This window comes from Scleropages formosus, chromosome 12 (assembly GCF_900964775.1).
Source record: "Scleropages formosus chromosome 12, fSclFor1.1, whole genome shotgun sequence".
Taxonomy (NCBI): domain Eukaryota; kingdom Metazoa; phylum Chordata; class Actinopteri; order Osteoglossiformes; family Osteoglossidae; genus Scleropages; species Scleropages formosus.
This window is the reverse complement of record NC_041817.1, coordinates 23,818,953-23,834,020: the sequence shown is the minus strand read 5'-3', so window position 1 is coordinate 23,834,020 and position 15,068 is coordinate 23,818,953. Positions and strand designations below refer to the sequence as shown.

At 49.7% G+C, this 15,068-nt stretch overlaps 1 protein-coding gene across 1 annotated transcript in view; it reads right to left on the bottom strand.

Moving 5' to 3' along the window:
- The window catches only part of clybl (citrate lyase beta like), a 63,722-nt gene that overhangs the window by 24,862 nt on the left and 23,792 nt on the right, over window positions 1–15,068 (bottom strand). Inside the window, exon 2 of the mRNA XM_029256682.1 lies at window positions 3,722–3,917. Coding sequence (XP_029112515.1) covers window positions 3,722–3,917 — 196 coding nt within the window. The remainder of the gene's footprint in view (window positions 1–3,721; window positions 3,918–15,068) is intronic.

Sequence of the window (15,068 nt, the reverse complement as noted above, 5' to 3'; positions counted from 1 at the left end):
CTCCCCACGTGGCCCCAAGCGAGTCTCGTGGTGCAAGTCTGCACGAGGAAACCCTGCGCATGCGCCATCTTTCTTTAAAAAAAAAATCTGAAATAATAATAGAAGTGCACTGAAAAGCAGAAAACAGATTTTGCTCTTCACCCCGGCGGCCCTCGCGATCCGAGCGCTGCGTTGGCGCCGATCATCCGAGCTGGTTCGGGAGCTCGAAACCATCAAATCTGCAAAGAAAACAACATCCGTCCACTTTCACACTCCAGTGGAAGAGGTGGTCCCTCACGGCAGGGCCGCGCGCTCCCGCCATCTGGAGAATAAATCGAGTGTGAAGTACAGTGTAGTTCGGGACCAGGCTCCGTGTCGGCGGCTCAGCGGTTACTTCATTAGTTCCAAACTTCCAGGGATTAGGAGCACATCCACTCCGTGGAGGAGGGGGGAGGGGGAGCGAGACCGCCAGGGCAACCGGGGGTCCGCCGCGGAGCGACGCCGATAAACACGCTCCGAACTCCAGAGGACGGCCCCCCTCGGCACCCGCCTCCTCGTCGTCTGCCAGCCTGCCCCGACTCCTCGATGGGATCCGATCCTCTTCGCGTGTGTGTGTGCGTGCGTGCTTGCTTGCGTGCGTGTTGCACATATGTGTTTGGGCATCCGCGTAGTCTTCCCTGGCATGCCCATAACTGCCGGCTCGGTTTCTGGACGGCCTTCCTACCGTCTGTTGCACGGCACCTGGGTGGGGCTGGAACAGTGCGGTCAGCGTGGGCGACGTGGGGCTCAGAGCGACTAGCCAAGCGACTGTCAGCGAAAACAATCATGGGTGAGGCCAGAGAAGCACCGAGCAGCAAAAGACCCTAGAGAATGAGTGCAGTTACAAGCTCAGACTGAATAATCATAATAATAATAATAATCATCATCATCATAATAAAGGCATTAATCGGATGCCTTTGCCCAGGTTTACATTCAATGCTGCACTAAACCGCCAATAACGCAACAAAATTTTTTCAAAGTCCTTAGTTGTGTCGATTTTTCCGTTTGTTATAATCAGTTAAAGTTTACGGATTACAAAAATACCACTAGTTCTTCCAGAGTGTCAGCTTTGATTAGGTCATTTATAGCCCATGGAAGATTCTAGAAGGCACCAGAACATTCTAGAAAGTACCAGAACATTCTAGAAAACATCAGATCGTAAAAGGCATTGATGTTCCGTGCTTGGAACCTGGGGCCAAAATTTGCTCATTCCAAGAATGTGGAATATTTTTCTAAAAACTGACACATATAGTACAAACCAGCACCGATTAGATTTGTTAATCTAACAAAACTGAATGGAAACTGTAAAAAAAAAAAAAAAAAAAAATCAACATAATAAAAGTGTTACATTGTGTCACTGAGCCATTTGTATGGGAAAGCAATGTAAATCTCACACACGCGCACACGCACAGGCAATTCAGTCACCAGTCCCCCTGAATCACGTGTCTTCGGACTGTGGGGGGAAGCCCACCCACAAAAACACAGAGGGAACACGTCAACTCCACACAGACCGAACCCGATTCGAACCCATGTCCGAACCCACCGTCCAGGAGCCGCGAGACACTGGCGCTACCTGCTGCACCACCGTGCGTATTCACCATCCATTAACCATCCTTTCCCGCCCCCACATCACCGAGAGCGGAGCACAACTTGAGCACAAAACGGACCTTAGGACCAGCAGGTGGCGTGGTGGTCGGCGCTGCAGTCCAAGAACCCGGGTTTGAACCCCGTTCCATCCATAGCGCCCTTGATCGGGGCACTTAGCCTGAACTGACGCAGTAAAAAAGTAGCCAGCCCTATAAAACGGGTAAATCGGTGGAAATATCTTAGTGTACAAAGCTGACATTATAATTCCCCTTGGAGAAAAGTGGCAGATAAATTAATAAACAGACAATAATTCCGCTTTTTTTTTTTTCTTTTTTTCTTTGCACGTGCTCAGCTATTCTGGCACCAAAATATAAAAAATCGTCCAAGGAACCCAAAGCAATAAATCGGGTAGCGGCGACCCTGTAATTAGGCCGCAGTCGCCCAAGCGCCGGTCGTGAAACTCCCGCTACGAGCGTGTGCGGAGGCCGTAAAAACCCCACACGGCACAGCGAAGGCCGTCGCTCGGTGTCACTCGCGACGCCTCTTTAAATTCGACCGACGTTATTTATTTATTTATTTTTTTTAAACGAAGTGAGCCGAGGCGCCGACCGCACTACAATGCTTATCATTCATACACGGCTACTTTTTTTTTTTTAAAAAACAGAAAAGTAACAGGATTATTTCCCAGGCAGGGAGGGGTGAGGGGAAAAAAAGGAGAGAAGAAAAAAAGAGACGGCAGCACTTATTGGACGACAATGTTATTTTCCAGGGTTAGCCATTAACATTTTCATCGCGAGGCCGAGGGCGACGTTAATTCTATCAGCCTCGACAGGAACACGGGTCCGCGAAGGGAAGCTGCTCTGCCTATTGAGGAAATGAAGGCCCCGTTCTAATGCCATTTTCCCCTCTCTTCAGATCACCGACACTTAATATCCAGAGGCAGGATAATCCTATATAGGCAGAACCCAGCCGTCGCATTGACTGAAGCCAAAGAGATTGTAAATGGTATTACTGGCACATAAAAAGGGAGACGTTGACGCTGCGGGCTTAAACGAGACTTATCTTTAATGCTTTAGTATCGGGGAATTCTTTTTTTTATTTTTTAAATGCAAAGAATTGGCCTCGTACGACAAGATCGACACGTAACGATATCGTAAAGTGTGTCGTATTTGAAAGGGAAGCGCATGTTTCTAGACTATATGGAGCTTTTCTCTCTCTCTCTCTCTCTCTCTCTCTCTCTCTCTCTCTCTCTCTCTCTCTCTCTCTCTCTCTCTCTCTCTCTCTCTCTCTCTCTCTCTCTCTCTCTCTCTCTCTCTCTCTCTCTCTCTCTCTCTCTCTCTCTCTCTCTCTCTCTCTCTCTCTCTCTTTTTTTTTTTTTAAAAAAAAGAGCATGGTGGGTTCTGCCGTTTATGAATAATACAGAAAGCAAGGAGTACGTGTTAAATCGGCTGTTTCAATCACCCGTTTCTTTTACCGCGGGGCTCAAGTTGTCTTTCAAACCCCCCCCCCCCCCCTTTAACTTGATCGGGAATTGCCCAGAGCAACACGGACCGTCCTTATTATCATGCCTTTGTTAGGTGACTTTCTACTCAGGCCGCTTTTATCCCCTTCCTCCGTCCAATCACCATTTCACGGGGGGGGGGATGGGGGGGGGGTGTTTGGGTCCGCCACGGTGCGGGGCGGGAATGCTGGGAAACCTTTCTAACCTGCCGCATCTGCTCGCGTCCCGCTGGCTTCTCAGTGTGACGTGGTCACCTTGTTTCAAGTCACGGCAGAAGGGGGGCATTCTGCCCTTTCTTACCACATAATGGGGGGGGTTTAAAAAAAAAAAAAATAAAAAAAAAAAGAAGTTGTTTCAATTATCTCACTTAGGTAGTTTTCTATTGAGAGATTAAGGAGCTGCACCTGTTTATTCTGGGGGGGGGGTGGGATGGGGTGGGGGAGGGAGGGGAGTAAAATCCAGAGCAGGTTTGAAGAGCTGCGTCTTGGGCTCGGGGTGGTTGGGCCTCTCATCCTTTTGCCTGCAGCTAAACCGAGCGTTTCCCAGTCCGAAGGAGATGGAGGAGAGGGGATGAGTAGGGTTAGGCTTGGGGGGGGGGGGGGTGTATGATCATACCTTCTTGTTGATGGCGACGCCGTCCTCGCAGTCCAGCACGGCGCAGTCCGCGCGGAGGGACGCCAGCTTGCGCAGCTTCCTCTCGTCGTTCCCGGGCACGTAGAGCACCGCCCGTCGGGGCACGTACCTGGGCGCCGGCCGCAGGGCGTGCCGGGAGCGGCGCGGGTCGGCACGGCGCCACGCCGGGACCCGAGTCCTGTTAGGCGGCGGGAAGAAGGAACGAAGAACGTGAACGGTGCGGAGGCGGCGACCTCGAGCCCCACCCATCGACGGAAGTCGCCGTGCTTTCGATCCACCTTGGACACGTGCGACGTCTTGACTTTGAAGGAAACACCTTTTCCCACAGATCCAATGCCCTGATGTATATAATACCGCTATTATTATTATTATCATCATCATCATCACCACCACCATCATTCCATTTATTTGATACTTTTCTCCAAAGCAACAGACTATGTTGGACTGAACAGTGAGCGGCAAATATTTACCCGTTTATAGAGCTGGGTCACCTTTACTGTATGAATACAAGGTAAGTACCTTGATCAGGGTACTACAGCAGAAGGTGGGTTTCAAACCTGGGGAAACCACACGTGCGCACACACGGAGTCTGAAACCACTTGTCCCAAGCAGGGTCGTGGCAAGCCAGAGCCTAACCCGGCAACAGAGGGCATAAGGCTGGAGGGGGAGGGGGCACACCCAGGATGGGACGCCGGTCTGTCATCAGGCAGCCCAGGCAAGACTCGAACCCCAGACCCACCGGAGAGCAGGACCCGGCCAAACCCGCTGCGCCACCACACCTGGGGAAACTCGCTGCTGTGGAAACTTCTGTCAGTTTAACTCACACACACACGCACACACACCTGACCCAAGTCAATCAACCAACTCCATCACCTGAACACTTATGACTCTTCCTTCTTGACCAGATGTTGACCGTCTCCGGTCTCCCTCCCCCTGTGGGAGTCACTTAGTAACTTTCAGCTTGCTTTTTTTTTTTTTTTAATACAAACCATTTTTCCCCCAAATCCAACAAGGTAAATGTGCTATAAAATCAGTCGCACACCAAACCCACTGCCAGCGTCGCGACGAAAAAGCACCCGCGTCACTGCAGTCCGTGAAAGCCCCGCCCCCTTCCCGCCACAGCTCAGACTTGGTGCAAAAAAAAAAAAAAAAAAAAGGTTTATTTTCCTTCGGGCGGCCCATTCAAGCGAGGAAGCGGCGCTGACCCTGGCTTTGTCACACCCGACATCAGAGGCAACTGTTCAGCCCTCGCACCCGTGCGCACAAAGCACCGGAGGAGGAAAAGAGGGATTAGGAGCCTGACAAAATCACTGCTGGACTATAAAACAAATTTGCATGAAGTTTTTGTGCCAAATATGGCAGTGGAAAAAAAAAGGGTGTGGGTGCAGAGAACTAACCCTGTGTCCTGGTAAACACAGTTTTGTACATCCCTGGAAGTTTCCTTTCCCTAAAGTATTAGCTAAGTAAACATTATTATTATTAGCCATTAGGCAGCAAAGGCAAAACCGAGAGCTCTCTAACAGAGGCTTGCCCCCAGCTGCCTTCCTCAAACCGTTTTTATTAGTTCGGGGGCCTGGAAAGTATTTTATCGATCCAAGACCCTGGTTATGACCTACAAATGTATCAATAGAACTGATCCCAGATATCTAGAAGACTTGATCATCCACTACACCCCGACCAGACTGCTACGCTCTTCCACATCTGCGTGCTTGGCGGTCCAGCGCTCGAAAGGTAAAGCACGGAGGTTCTCGGCTGCGGCTCCGTGCCGGTGGAACGACCTCCCCCTGTCACTCAGAACTGCTGAATCTCTGTCCACATTTAAAAAGGGCCTTAAAAGTCATCTCTTCGGACTCACTTCGCCCATCATCTCTTAAATTCATCTAAGGTACACGTTCACGATGATGCTCGGATCAATCCTTTACAGAGTTACTCCTGCAATGTAAACGTAAATGTTTATACGTATCTCAAAGTAAATAAGTTTTAGGAAGGTGAACAGGAATCATCTATTCTGAGTTTTACGGAGCTACTCGTGTGATGAATATTGGTTCGTGCGGTGGAAAGAAACAAACTAACCGCACTTAAGACTCACACGTTTGCATCCGTGTCTCTCTTTCTCCTAATGTAACGAACACGTCGCGTTTCCTACGAGTTGTTCGTCGCTTTGGAGAAAAGCGTCTGCTAAATGAACGCGTGTAAATGTAACGTTATCGCCCGCGTTAATAATCAGCACTCGGGTGCGAACATTTAAATTATTTGTTCTGGCTGCTCCAATAATCGGCGTTAACAAACGGCCAGAACAACCCGGACCGCAGAGATACGATAAAAAGCGAGAGGCCGTTCCCGGCCCGGAGAGAGGGCTTCGAAGGGGGATGCGGGGGGGCGAGAGCGGCGCAGGAAAGGGGGCAGAAGCGCCGGCGGTGGCGCTCTCTCTCGCGCCCTTTGTTTTACACAGAAGCTAAAGTCACTTCAATGGGCCCCTAATCCCATCCTCCACGCTTACAATCGCCTTCCAGCGCCAATCAGCCATAATCTGAGCCGCCATGATGCAGCTATATTACGCAATTAAAAGCGATTCAGGTGGCGACCACTCGGAGCACTTTACGAAGCGGAGGACAGAAAGCCCCCGCGGGGGGTCCCGCCGCTGCACTGTTTCAATTTGGTCGGTAACAATATCGCCCGATGGGGAGGAGGGCGGAATATGCAAAACCCTCTGGCGGCGCGGGCCGCCGCACAGAGGAAAGGGGAGGGTCCCGCTGTCACTTGGGGGACAAAAACCTACAGCGGCCATATTGACGGGGCAAACAAAAAAAAAGCAAACAGTGACATTAGAAAGGAAAATGGGCTGGGGGGAGGGGGGGCGCGAGGAAGGAGGAAGGAGGTGACGGCAGGGCGCCCGAGCGGGGGGACCCAAATGAAGTCTTCCACATTCAGCGCGGGCCGCTGTGGGGTGAATGTTAAAAAGCCATTTTAAGTGGCCACTTGAAAAGGAAAATAAATGACAATGCGGGAGGGAGGCTCACGAGGGGACGGGCCGGTAATTAAAGAATGGACTCGCTTATAAGAGGCCGCGGGAAGAGGGGGTGCGGGGGGCGGGGGGTGGGGACTCTCCCAATCTGTAGCGTCGGTTGACGGAGAGGACGTGGAGGATCCCGACGCTGGAGAGCCGCAGCACCCGCCCCGACTTCATCTACTTTTTCAACTCGTGGGGGGTTTTCGACATGCCCCCCCCCATCCCCCATCCCCCATCCCCGCCCGCACCGCGCACAAGTAGACCTTAGAGGGAGGGGAACCCGCCGGACGCTCGTCTCTGATCTCCGTGACCCTGTGCTGGACAAGTGGTTATAGGTGATGGATGAATTAAGCAAAATATACCATAAAAATCAACCTCAAAACAACACTTTCGTTACTAATAGTATGAAAAAGTCATTTCAGTGAGATGTATAAAAACACCTCGCACAGCATTTTTATTCATTTTAAGTCACGTATTTTTCATCCAGGAACCAATAAGAAATAATGGTAACTGAACCCCCCCAGTGTGCATTTTCTGAACTGGGAGATTTCAAGGGTCGTTATGTAAGGAAATGGTGTATTTTGTGGTACGTCTACATATTACATATAAGGTAGTCCATTCAGTTTATGAACACACTTTACTACACTTGCAATAATGTAGTAAAACCCTGGCTGTAAGTAACTTCATGTGGTGTGTAAAAGATAGACAGTAGGAGGGGAAAAAAAAAAAAAAAAAAAAAAGTTATATTTGGAAATACCGGTGTACAATACCCCCCGCATTTTCCCTCTGATAGACTGGTATCTGTATGGGCGGCATGGTGGCACAGCAAGTAGCGCTGCTGTCTCACAGCGCCTGGGTTGTGTGAGAGGACATGGGTTCGATCTCCACTCAGTCTGTGTGTAGTTTACATGTTCTCCCCCTGTCTGTGCGGGTTTCCTCCAGGTACTCTGGTTTCCTCCCACACTCCAAAGACATGCTGTTCAGCTTCCCTCATAGTGTGTAAGAGAGAGAGTGTGTGTGTTCCACTGATGAATGAATGAGTGACCCATTGTAAGTAGTGTATCTAGCATTGTATGTTACCCTGGTAAATAAGGTGTGTGGGCTGATAACACTACATAGAGTTCATTGGAAGTCGCTTTGGAGAAAAGCATCTGCTAAATCAATGTAAATGTATCCCATCTATGGGACACCCCATTTCACACCCTTTGCCTCCAAGATAGGCTCCGGACCACTGCGACCTTGCATCTCCGCAGCCCATACCATGAAGCGGTGGCGCCCCACACGTAGATAATATGGTATCTAAGAGCGTTTGCGTTGGGGAGATGAGAGGCCTTGCAGAGCGGAAACATTGCTGACCGCCCGACGGCGCGAGAGAAACACGGCGAATCCGGAAATGACTCTCACCAGATGCCGCCGCCGCTGTATTAATGCGCATCTTTCATTCTCCCGATTGCAAAACTGCCAAAAGTGGAACATCGCTTCAAACGTTTTTCGCGCGCCGTCTCGGTGAAGCCCTCGAGCTCGGAATTTACTCCCACCTGGGAATTTGCCGCCGTTCGCAGCACCGCGATTCCACTCGACTCGCTGACGGCATCCAGGCCGGAAGGGAAAAGCAGCATCATTGGAATAAACGAGTGGTTTCAAGAAGTTATACTTACAGGTGTGCAGATAGTGCAGCGAAGAGCAGTTTTGATTTGTTTTTTTTTTTTTTTTTTTAACATGCAGATCTTTATTTCTTTTGCTGTACAGTTTTATAGTGTATTTTTGTTTGTTTTCTGTTTGAATGGAGTAAAGGGGGTACAATGTGAAGTGAAACACCCATAAAAAGGCAGGTAAGGGGCATAACGGCACCCTGGGGGACAGGAAAGGGGACCTTCCGTCTTCTGCGCTGCAGCGGGTGAGTTTTCAATGGGTCGGGGTCTGGGGGTAGGAGCTGTTGTCTGTTTAACAAATTTGTTTTTTTTTTTTAAATTTATAGATCTGTTATTGTGTGGATTTTAAAATTATCTGGAGGGCTTTCTATTCAAATCTGATTTCCGTTTTCCGCTAATTTCATACTTTAATTATAACGAACGTTTTGTTTTATTAAATGAAAAATTAATGGAGAGAAGTCATTTTGGACAGGCTGAGGTACCGTAGGCTTTGGTAAGTTTTGCATGTCCTTTCTCGTGTGTGTGTGTGTGTGTGTGTGTGTGTGTTAAAAGCAGCTACTGGTTTCCATCCAGGTCTGCGTTCAGGATGTTGGCACCGGCTTCGTCTCTTCATCAATCAGGGTTGCTCTCCAACCGAGCTCCACCGAGACTCCGGCCGCAAACCTCGGAGGACAGGTGCGATCCGGAAGCTTTGCCAAAATTCAGCCTGCGACGGCACGGCAGCGGGAGGGAGCGATCGCGCCGCCGACGAGCTTATCCAGAGGGACGCGGTCACCGTGACCCGGCAGCGGTGTAACCAGCGTTGAACAGTAGGCCTCATCACACAAATAATGCGTTATTCTTATAAGAGCGGTATTACCAGAGTAAACGCACACTTAAAACTGTGCAGATAAAAGGTAAAACAGTTGCAACAAACCGCGAGCCGGTCATAACTCAGGAACACAACAGAGTCTGAAACCATCTGTTTGGGTGCTCTCTACCGACTCCTATTGGCCGGTCAGGTAAATACAAGTTTCATTTGTACCGCCACAGACAGATGTACCTTTACATGTATTCATTTAGCAGACGCTTTTCTCCCAAGCGACAAACATCTCATAGAAAATACAATGTGCTCATTACATTAGGAGAAAGAGACACTTAGATGCAGACGTGTGATTCTTAAGTAGTTTCCTTGACCATCTGCACCGATGTTCATCACACAAGTAGCTGCATGAAACTTCACCAGAAAAGCCATGATTCCTGATCACCTTCCTAGTAGTTCATTTTTTTAAGATACATATAAACACTTACGTTACATTGCAGGGGTAGCTCTGCGAAGGATTGATCCGAGCTTCATCATGAAGGCGTGTAACTTAGATGACCTTAAGAGAGGATGATGAGTAAAGTGAGTCCAGAAGAGATGAGTTTTAAGACCTTTTAAATGGGGAGAGAGATTCAGCAGTTCTGAGTGACGGGGGAGGTCGCTCCACCACAACGGAGCCAGAACCGAGAACCTCCGTGCTTTACCTTTCGAGCGCGGGACCACCAAGCAGATGTGGAAGAGCGTACACGTCTGGTTGGGGTGTAGCAGATGATCAAGTCCTGTAAATATCTGGGAGCAGTTCTATTGATGCTTTTGTAGGCCGTAAGCAGGGTCTTAAATTTGATCCGGGCAGCTACAGGAAGCCAGTGCAGAGAAACAAGTAGAGGAGATAAATGCAAATGTTTCGGCAAGTCAAACAACTCGGGCGGCAGCGTTTATTTCAGAAAATAACTAGATACATAAACGGGAAAACATATACAGCGATAGAAAATCTGAGCGTACGCAACCCGAGGAGAGAGTGAGCGACAGGTGAGCCGCGGAACGCGGTGACGAACGTTCTCCGTGAGCCCCGTAACATTCCCAGTCGAGCAGCAGAGGGGAAACGGACGGGTTGTGCTGAACCCAGAGAGTCGTAAATGTTTCTTGGCAGAAAACGGTAGCGCTGGAACCGAATGAAACGGTCCCGCGTAAAACCCTACAGAGGTCCCTGCCAATAAAACCCTCATATATGAGTTTAATGTTAACAACCCCTGTAGCATATGTAATTCATGTTCTCTTGTTTCTTGAAAGTGAGGGAGGAGAGGAGAAAAAAAAAAAAAAAAAAAAAGGCAACCATCACTTAGTCGGTAGCCTAATGGAGCTGTCGAGTTATGGTTACACTGCCCGTTTACTGCGATTACACTGTGGTTATTCTGTTTTGCCTCTCTGCAGTGGCAGTTGTCACCACCAACGCACCGCCAGGGGACCGGTTCTCATTAAGATGCCCCGGGCGTGGACTCGAACCCCAACCGGCCAGTTGAACCGGGCCTCTCGGGAAGAGTAGAGGGGACTCCGCAGGCTCCGCCCCGTCATGCCCCCTGCTGGCCACCAGTGGCACACGGAGCTCCACCATTACTATAGAAGGAGCCCCTCGTGGAAACCAACAGCTATTTTTTTATATAACCAGAAACAAGACTTTAAAAAAGCATAAATAAAAATTGAAAATGCTTTTTTCTAATAATAATAATAATAATAATAATAAATAATAATAATAATAATAATGCCATTGCTCATATTCAGTCATCAGCTCTGGTTTGTATCCCACCATCTGGCCTCCAGCTCCCAAATGAACCTTCCAATAACAGGAACATCTGGGATAACAGTAAAAATGGTGTCGTTTCAACCGGAGCAGAGATCTGAATTCGTCCCACGGTCCGGGAGGGAGGTCCGATCCCCCGGGAGCGGAGGCAGCCGGAGTCGCCTGAGCAACCCTACGCGCCTGCCATCCTCGGGCGCTTTGAGAGCCCGAAAAGGAGAGATTTTCGGAAACGCGGCGACACGGCAGCGGCGCCGGCTGGCGAGGAGTCCGACCGAGGCCGTTCCGGAGCCTCCGTTCCCCTCGCAGCCCATCTGGGCGCCGCGGCGGGTCCGACTACGGGGCGCGCCGATGCGGACGGGGCGAGGGGGTGCGAAGAGCACCAGGCTCATTTGCCAAGAAGTTAAAGTCGAATGGACCTTTGCCACCGGCATCCGCCAGGCAACACAACTGTGGACTGACACAGACAGTCCAAAAATTAACATCCATAAATATGAGGAGCTGCGGGAAGCCAACCGTTGGGCCTCTGTGCCCTTTCCATAGCGAGTCTCAGTGAAGAGGGTGGGAAAAGAGAGACACACACACACACACGGATGGGGCACAGGCACCAGGATTAGCTTGTAACCACATTTTTACAGAGTCTTGAAAAATAAGACAACGTGGCACTGTAGGAATGTCCTTCTCAGTGGACATGGGGCCCTCGGGGTCTCGGGAGAGAAGCGCAAAGGGGAAAAAAAGGAACCTGCTGGCCAAAATCCAGCAAAAAAGATCCCAGAAAAAGTGCGAGACCCCTGAAATCAAAATCAGAATGAGTTTTATTGGCCAAGGGTGTTAACTCACACAAGGAATTTGCTGTGGTTCTAGATGCTGCTGGTGTTTAGAGACAAACAGCTGACACAGAATTACAGAATAAATAACATATTTACATAGTGTACAAACATGAGAATAAATAGTAGTGTAAGCACAAAAAATGTAAATACTTACAAAAAGTGACTGGATATTGAATATTGCACATAATAAGTAGAAAGCTGGAAATATTGGAGGGGTCCAGATGGACTAAGGAGGTATGGGGGGGAGCGAGAGTTGGGGACAAAAAAAAGAAACTGCTGACGATGACTTAACGACCTGTTTCAGACACCCCCTCCTCCCCCCAGACACACACACACACACACACACACACACACACACACACACACACACACACACAGGAAGACTGGCAGTCAGCAGGACAGCTATAAAAAGGAGGGGGTAGAAGGTGGAACACACCCACCCCCCACCCTGGGAAGAGTGACACAGCAGCACTGCTCTACCCCCCCCGCCCCCCCAAAACCCCAAACTCCTCCTGCTCTACCCGCCCCCCCAACCCCTCTCACCCCCCATCCCTCAACATGCTTTTTGAAGTGCTTCTTTGAACATCGACTCCATTACTGTTCACCCCCACCCCACCGATATGACATCTACAAACACACCTCGCACCCTGACGGCGCCGCGACCGGAACCTCGTTCACACACCGACTCGCGTCTCTCCCAATTCCAAAACGAGAGCTGGAATTAATGCGCCGCTTGTTTGCTCATTATTATTATGTAAGCTTCCAGGCTTCTGAATAATTACCTCCCTCCCCTTGTTCTGGTTAGAACTCATCTTTCATAATTTGCAAGCGGTACCGTGCGCTGCCCATTTTAATGAGTGGAAATACCTCATTTACAGTGAAATCATGCCACCTACAAAGAAGCGGAATTTAAATGAAGGCCGTGGAGAGACCCACAGGAGGTCAGCGAGTGGGATTTGTTTGACAAGTATTTATCAAATCGACCCATTAAGTAATACTGGGAGCGCGCGCACACACACACACGCACACACACACACACACACACACACACACACACACACACACACACACACACACACACACACGGGCTTTACGTTAACAGCTGTCCAACCGTCCAGGCCAGATTAGTTCCTTAAATTTTCCATACTTGGATAGTTGCCGTGGATACTTCTCCAAGTGAGCAACAAAATTCAAATATTAAGAAATGTGATGCAAAACAAAAACCGCCACCGTGACCAAGAAACCACGCGACGCTCGTCTGGATTTTCGTCGGTTCATTCGAATCGCTTCGTTTCTGATTTCGTCTCCAGATCGTTTCTAACCAGAAAAACACCCAAATTTGTCTGAAATATGGCGAAACCGCACACTTATTGGGCCGTTTTAGGCAATTTATTCATGTTGGAGCCTTTCGGTGAGTAAATTCCTTTTGGATGATACCTGGATTTCTTTTGCTGACGTTACAACTTACAAAGGTACATTTATTCATTTATCTGACGCTTTTCTCCAAAGTGACTTACAATGTTAAGCTACTTACAATTATTTACCCATTTACACAGCTGGGCAATTTCTTTTTTTACTGGAGCAATTTAGGGTACTAAGCCAGAGGCGAGATTCAAACCGCCGACCTTTGGGTCCAAAGACAGCACCGCCAACCGCTACACTACCAGCTATCCCGATGAACCTAGACACCGGGACAGCTGGTCGTGTACACACGCAATTTTGGGATTATACGTAGACCCCTTAAGCATCCGGACCCAAGCCGGTCCGGAAGGATCGCAGGACCCCCCGTTGATCCGATGAAGATGTTTAAAGGCCCCGCCGGGTCACGGAGCGAAGGGCGGACGGCGGAAGACGCCGCGACGCAGCCGCCTTTGCGGCCGACACCTGCGGGAAGCCTCGGCGGTGACCCGCCGCCGCCGCGCACCCGTTCGCCGCCGCCGATTGATGGAGAAACGCGGTAACCGATCAGCAGGGAACCGAAGCAGAGTCGCTCGTCAATAATGACTATCCGACATAAAATGCAAAATGATAGCCTGCGGCAAGAACGTCATCAAAGAGCAGCCATCGACATAAAGGAGCCGGGTGCTCTCCCGCCGTCCGCAATTCCTCAGGCCCTTTCTCCTGGTAGCGCCGCCAGTTAAGCCGACAGGAACCGTTATGGGGGCCGCTCGTCAATTCGCCGTCATAAAACAAGCTGTAAAACAGCAAATAAGAGGCTTATATGGCTTCATTATCCGGGTCGCCCTAAATCACGCCGGAAAGGGGGTTTCGGTTCTCGTGGATTCCGGCGGCGAGGCTCTGTTCCGGAGCCAGCGGTCAGGTTTGGTCCGTCTCGACACTGCGAGCTTTATTAAATTAGCTAGCTGTACCACTCGCAGTCAATATAACGCGTTTATTCATTTCGTTGATGCTTTTCTCCAAAGCGACTTACAATGGATACTATGTAGCGTTACCAGCCCACACATCTTATTCACCACGGTGACTTACACTGCTAGATACACTACTTATGCTGGGGTTTGAGTCCCACTTGGGCTGCCTTGTGATGGAGCGGCATCCTGTCCCAGGTCTGTCCCCTCCCCCTCCAGCCTTACTCCCTGTTCTGCCTCCGGCTCGCCACGACCCCGCTTGGGACAGCGGTTTTAGACAACGTGTGTGTGTGTGTGTGTGTATTTATACTATTATTTATACTCTAGTGTTTGTATACTCTGTAAATGTTATTTATTTATTCTGCAATTCTATATCTCTCAAACACACACAGACACACACAACACATTTTCTGAACCACTTGTCCCATACGGGGTCGCGGGGAACCGGAGCCCAATCCAGCAACTCAGGGCGTAAGGCCGAAGGGGGAGGGGACACACCCAGGACGGGACGCCAGTCCATCGCAAGGCACCCCAAGCGGGACTCGAACCCCAGACCCACCGGAGAGCAGGACCCGGTCCAACCCGCTGCACCACCGCGCTCCCGCAATTCTATATCAACTGTTTGTAAATATTTTCTATGAGCTGTATGTTGCTTTGGAGAAAAGCATCTGCTAAATTAATAAATGTAAATGTAAATACTGGAGGCACCTAGAACCACAGCAAATTTCCTGTGCGTGTCAGTACACTTGGGCAATAAAACTCGCTCAGTTACAGCTGGGTAATTTTACCGGTGCAATTTAGGGTAAATACCTTGCCCAAGGGTACTGCAGAAGGAAGTGGGATTCAAACCTGCGACCTTTGGGTCCGAAGGCAG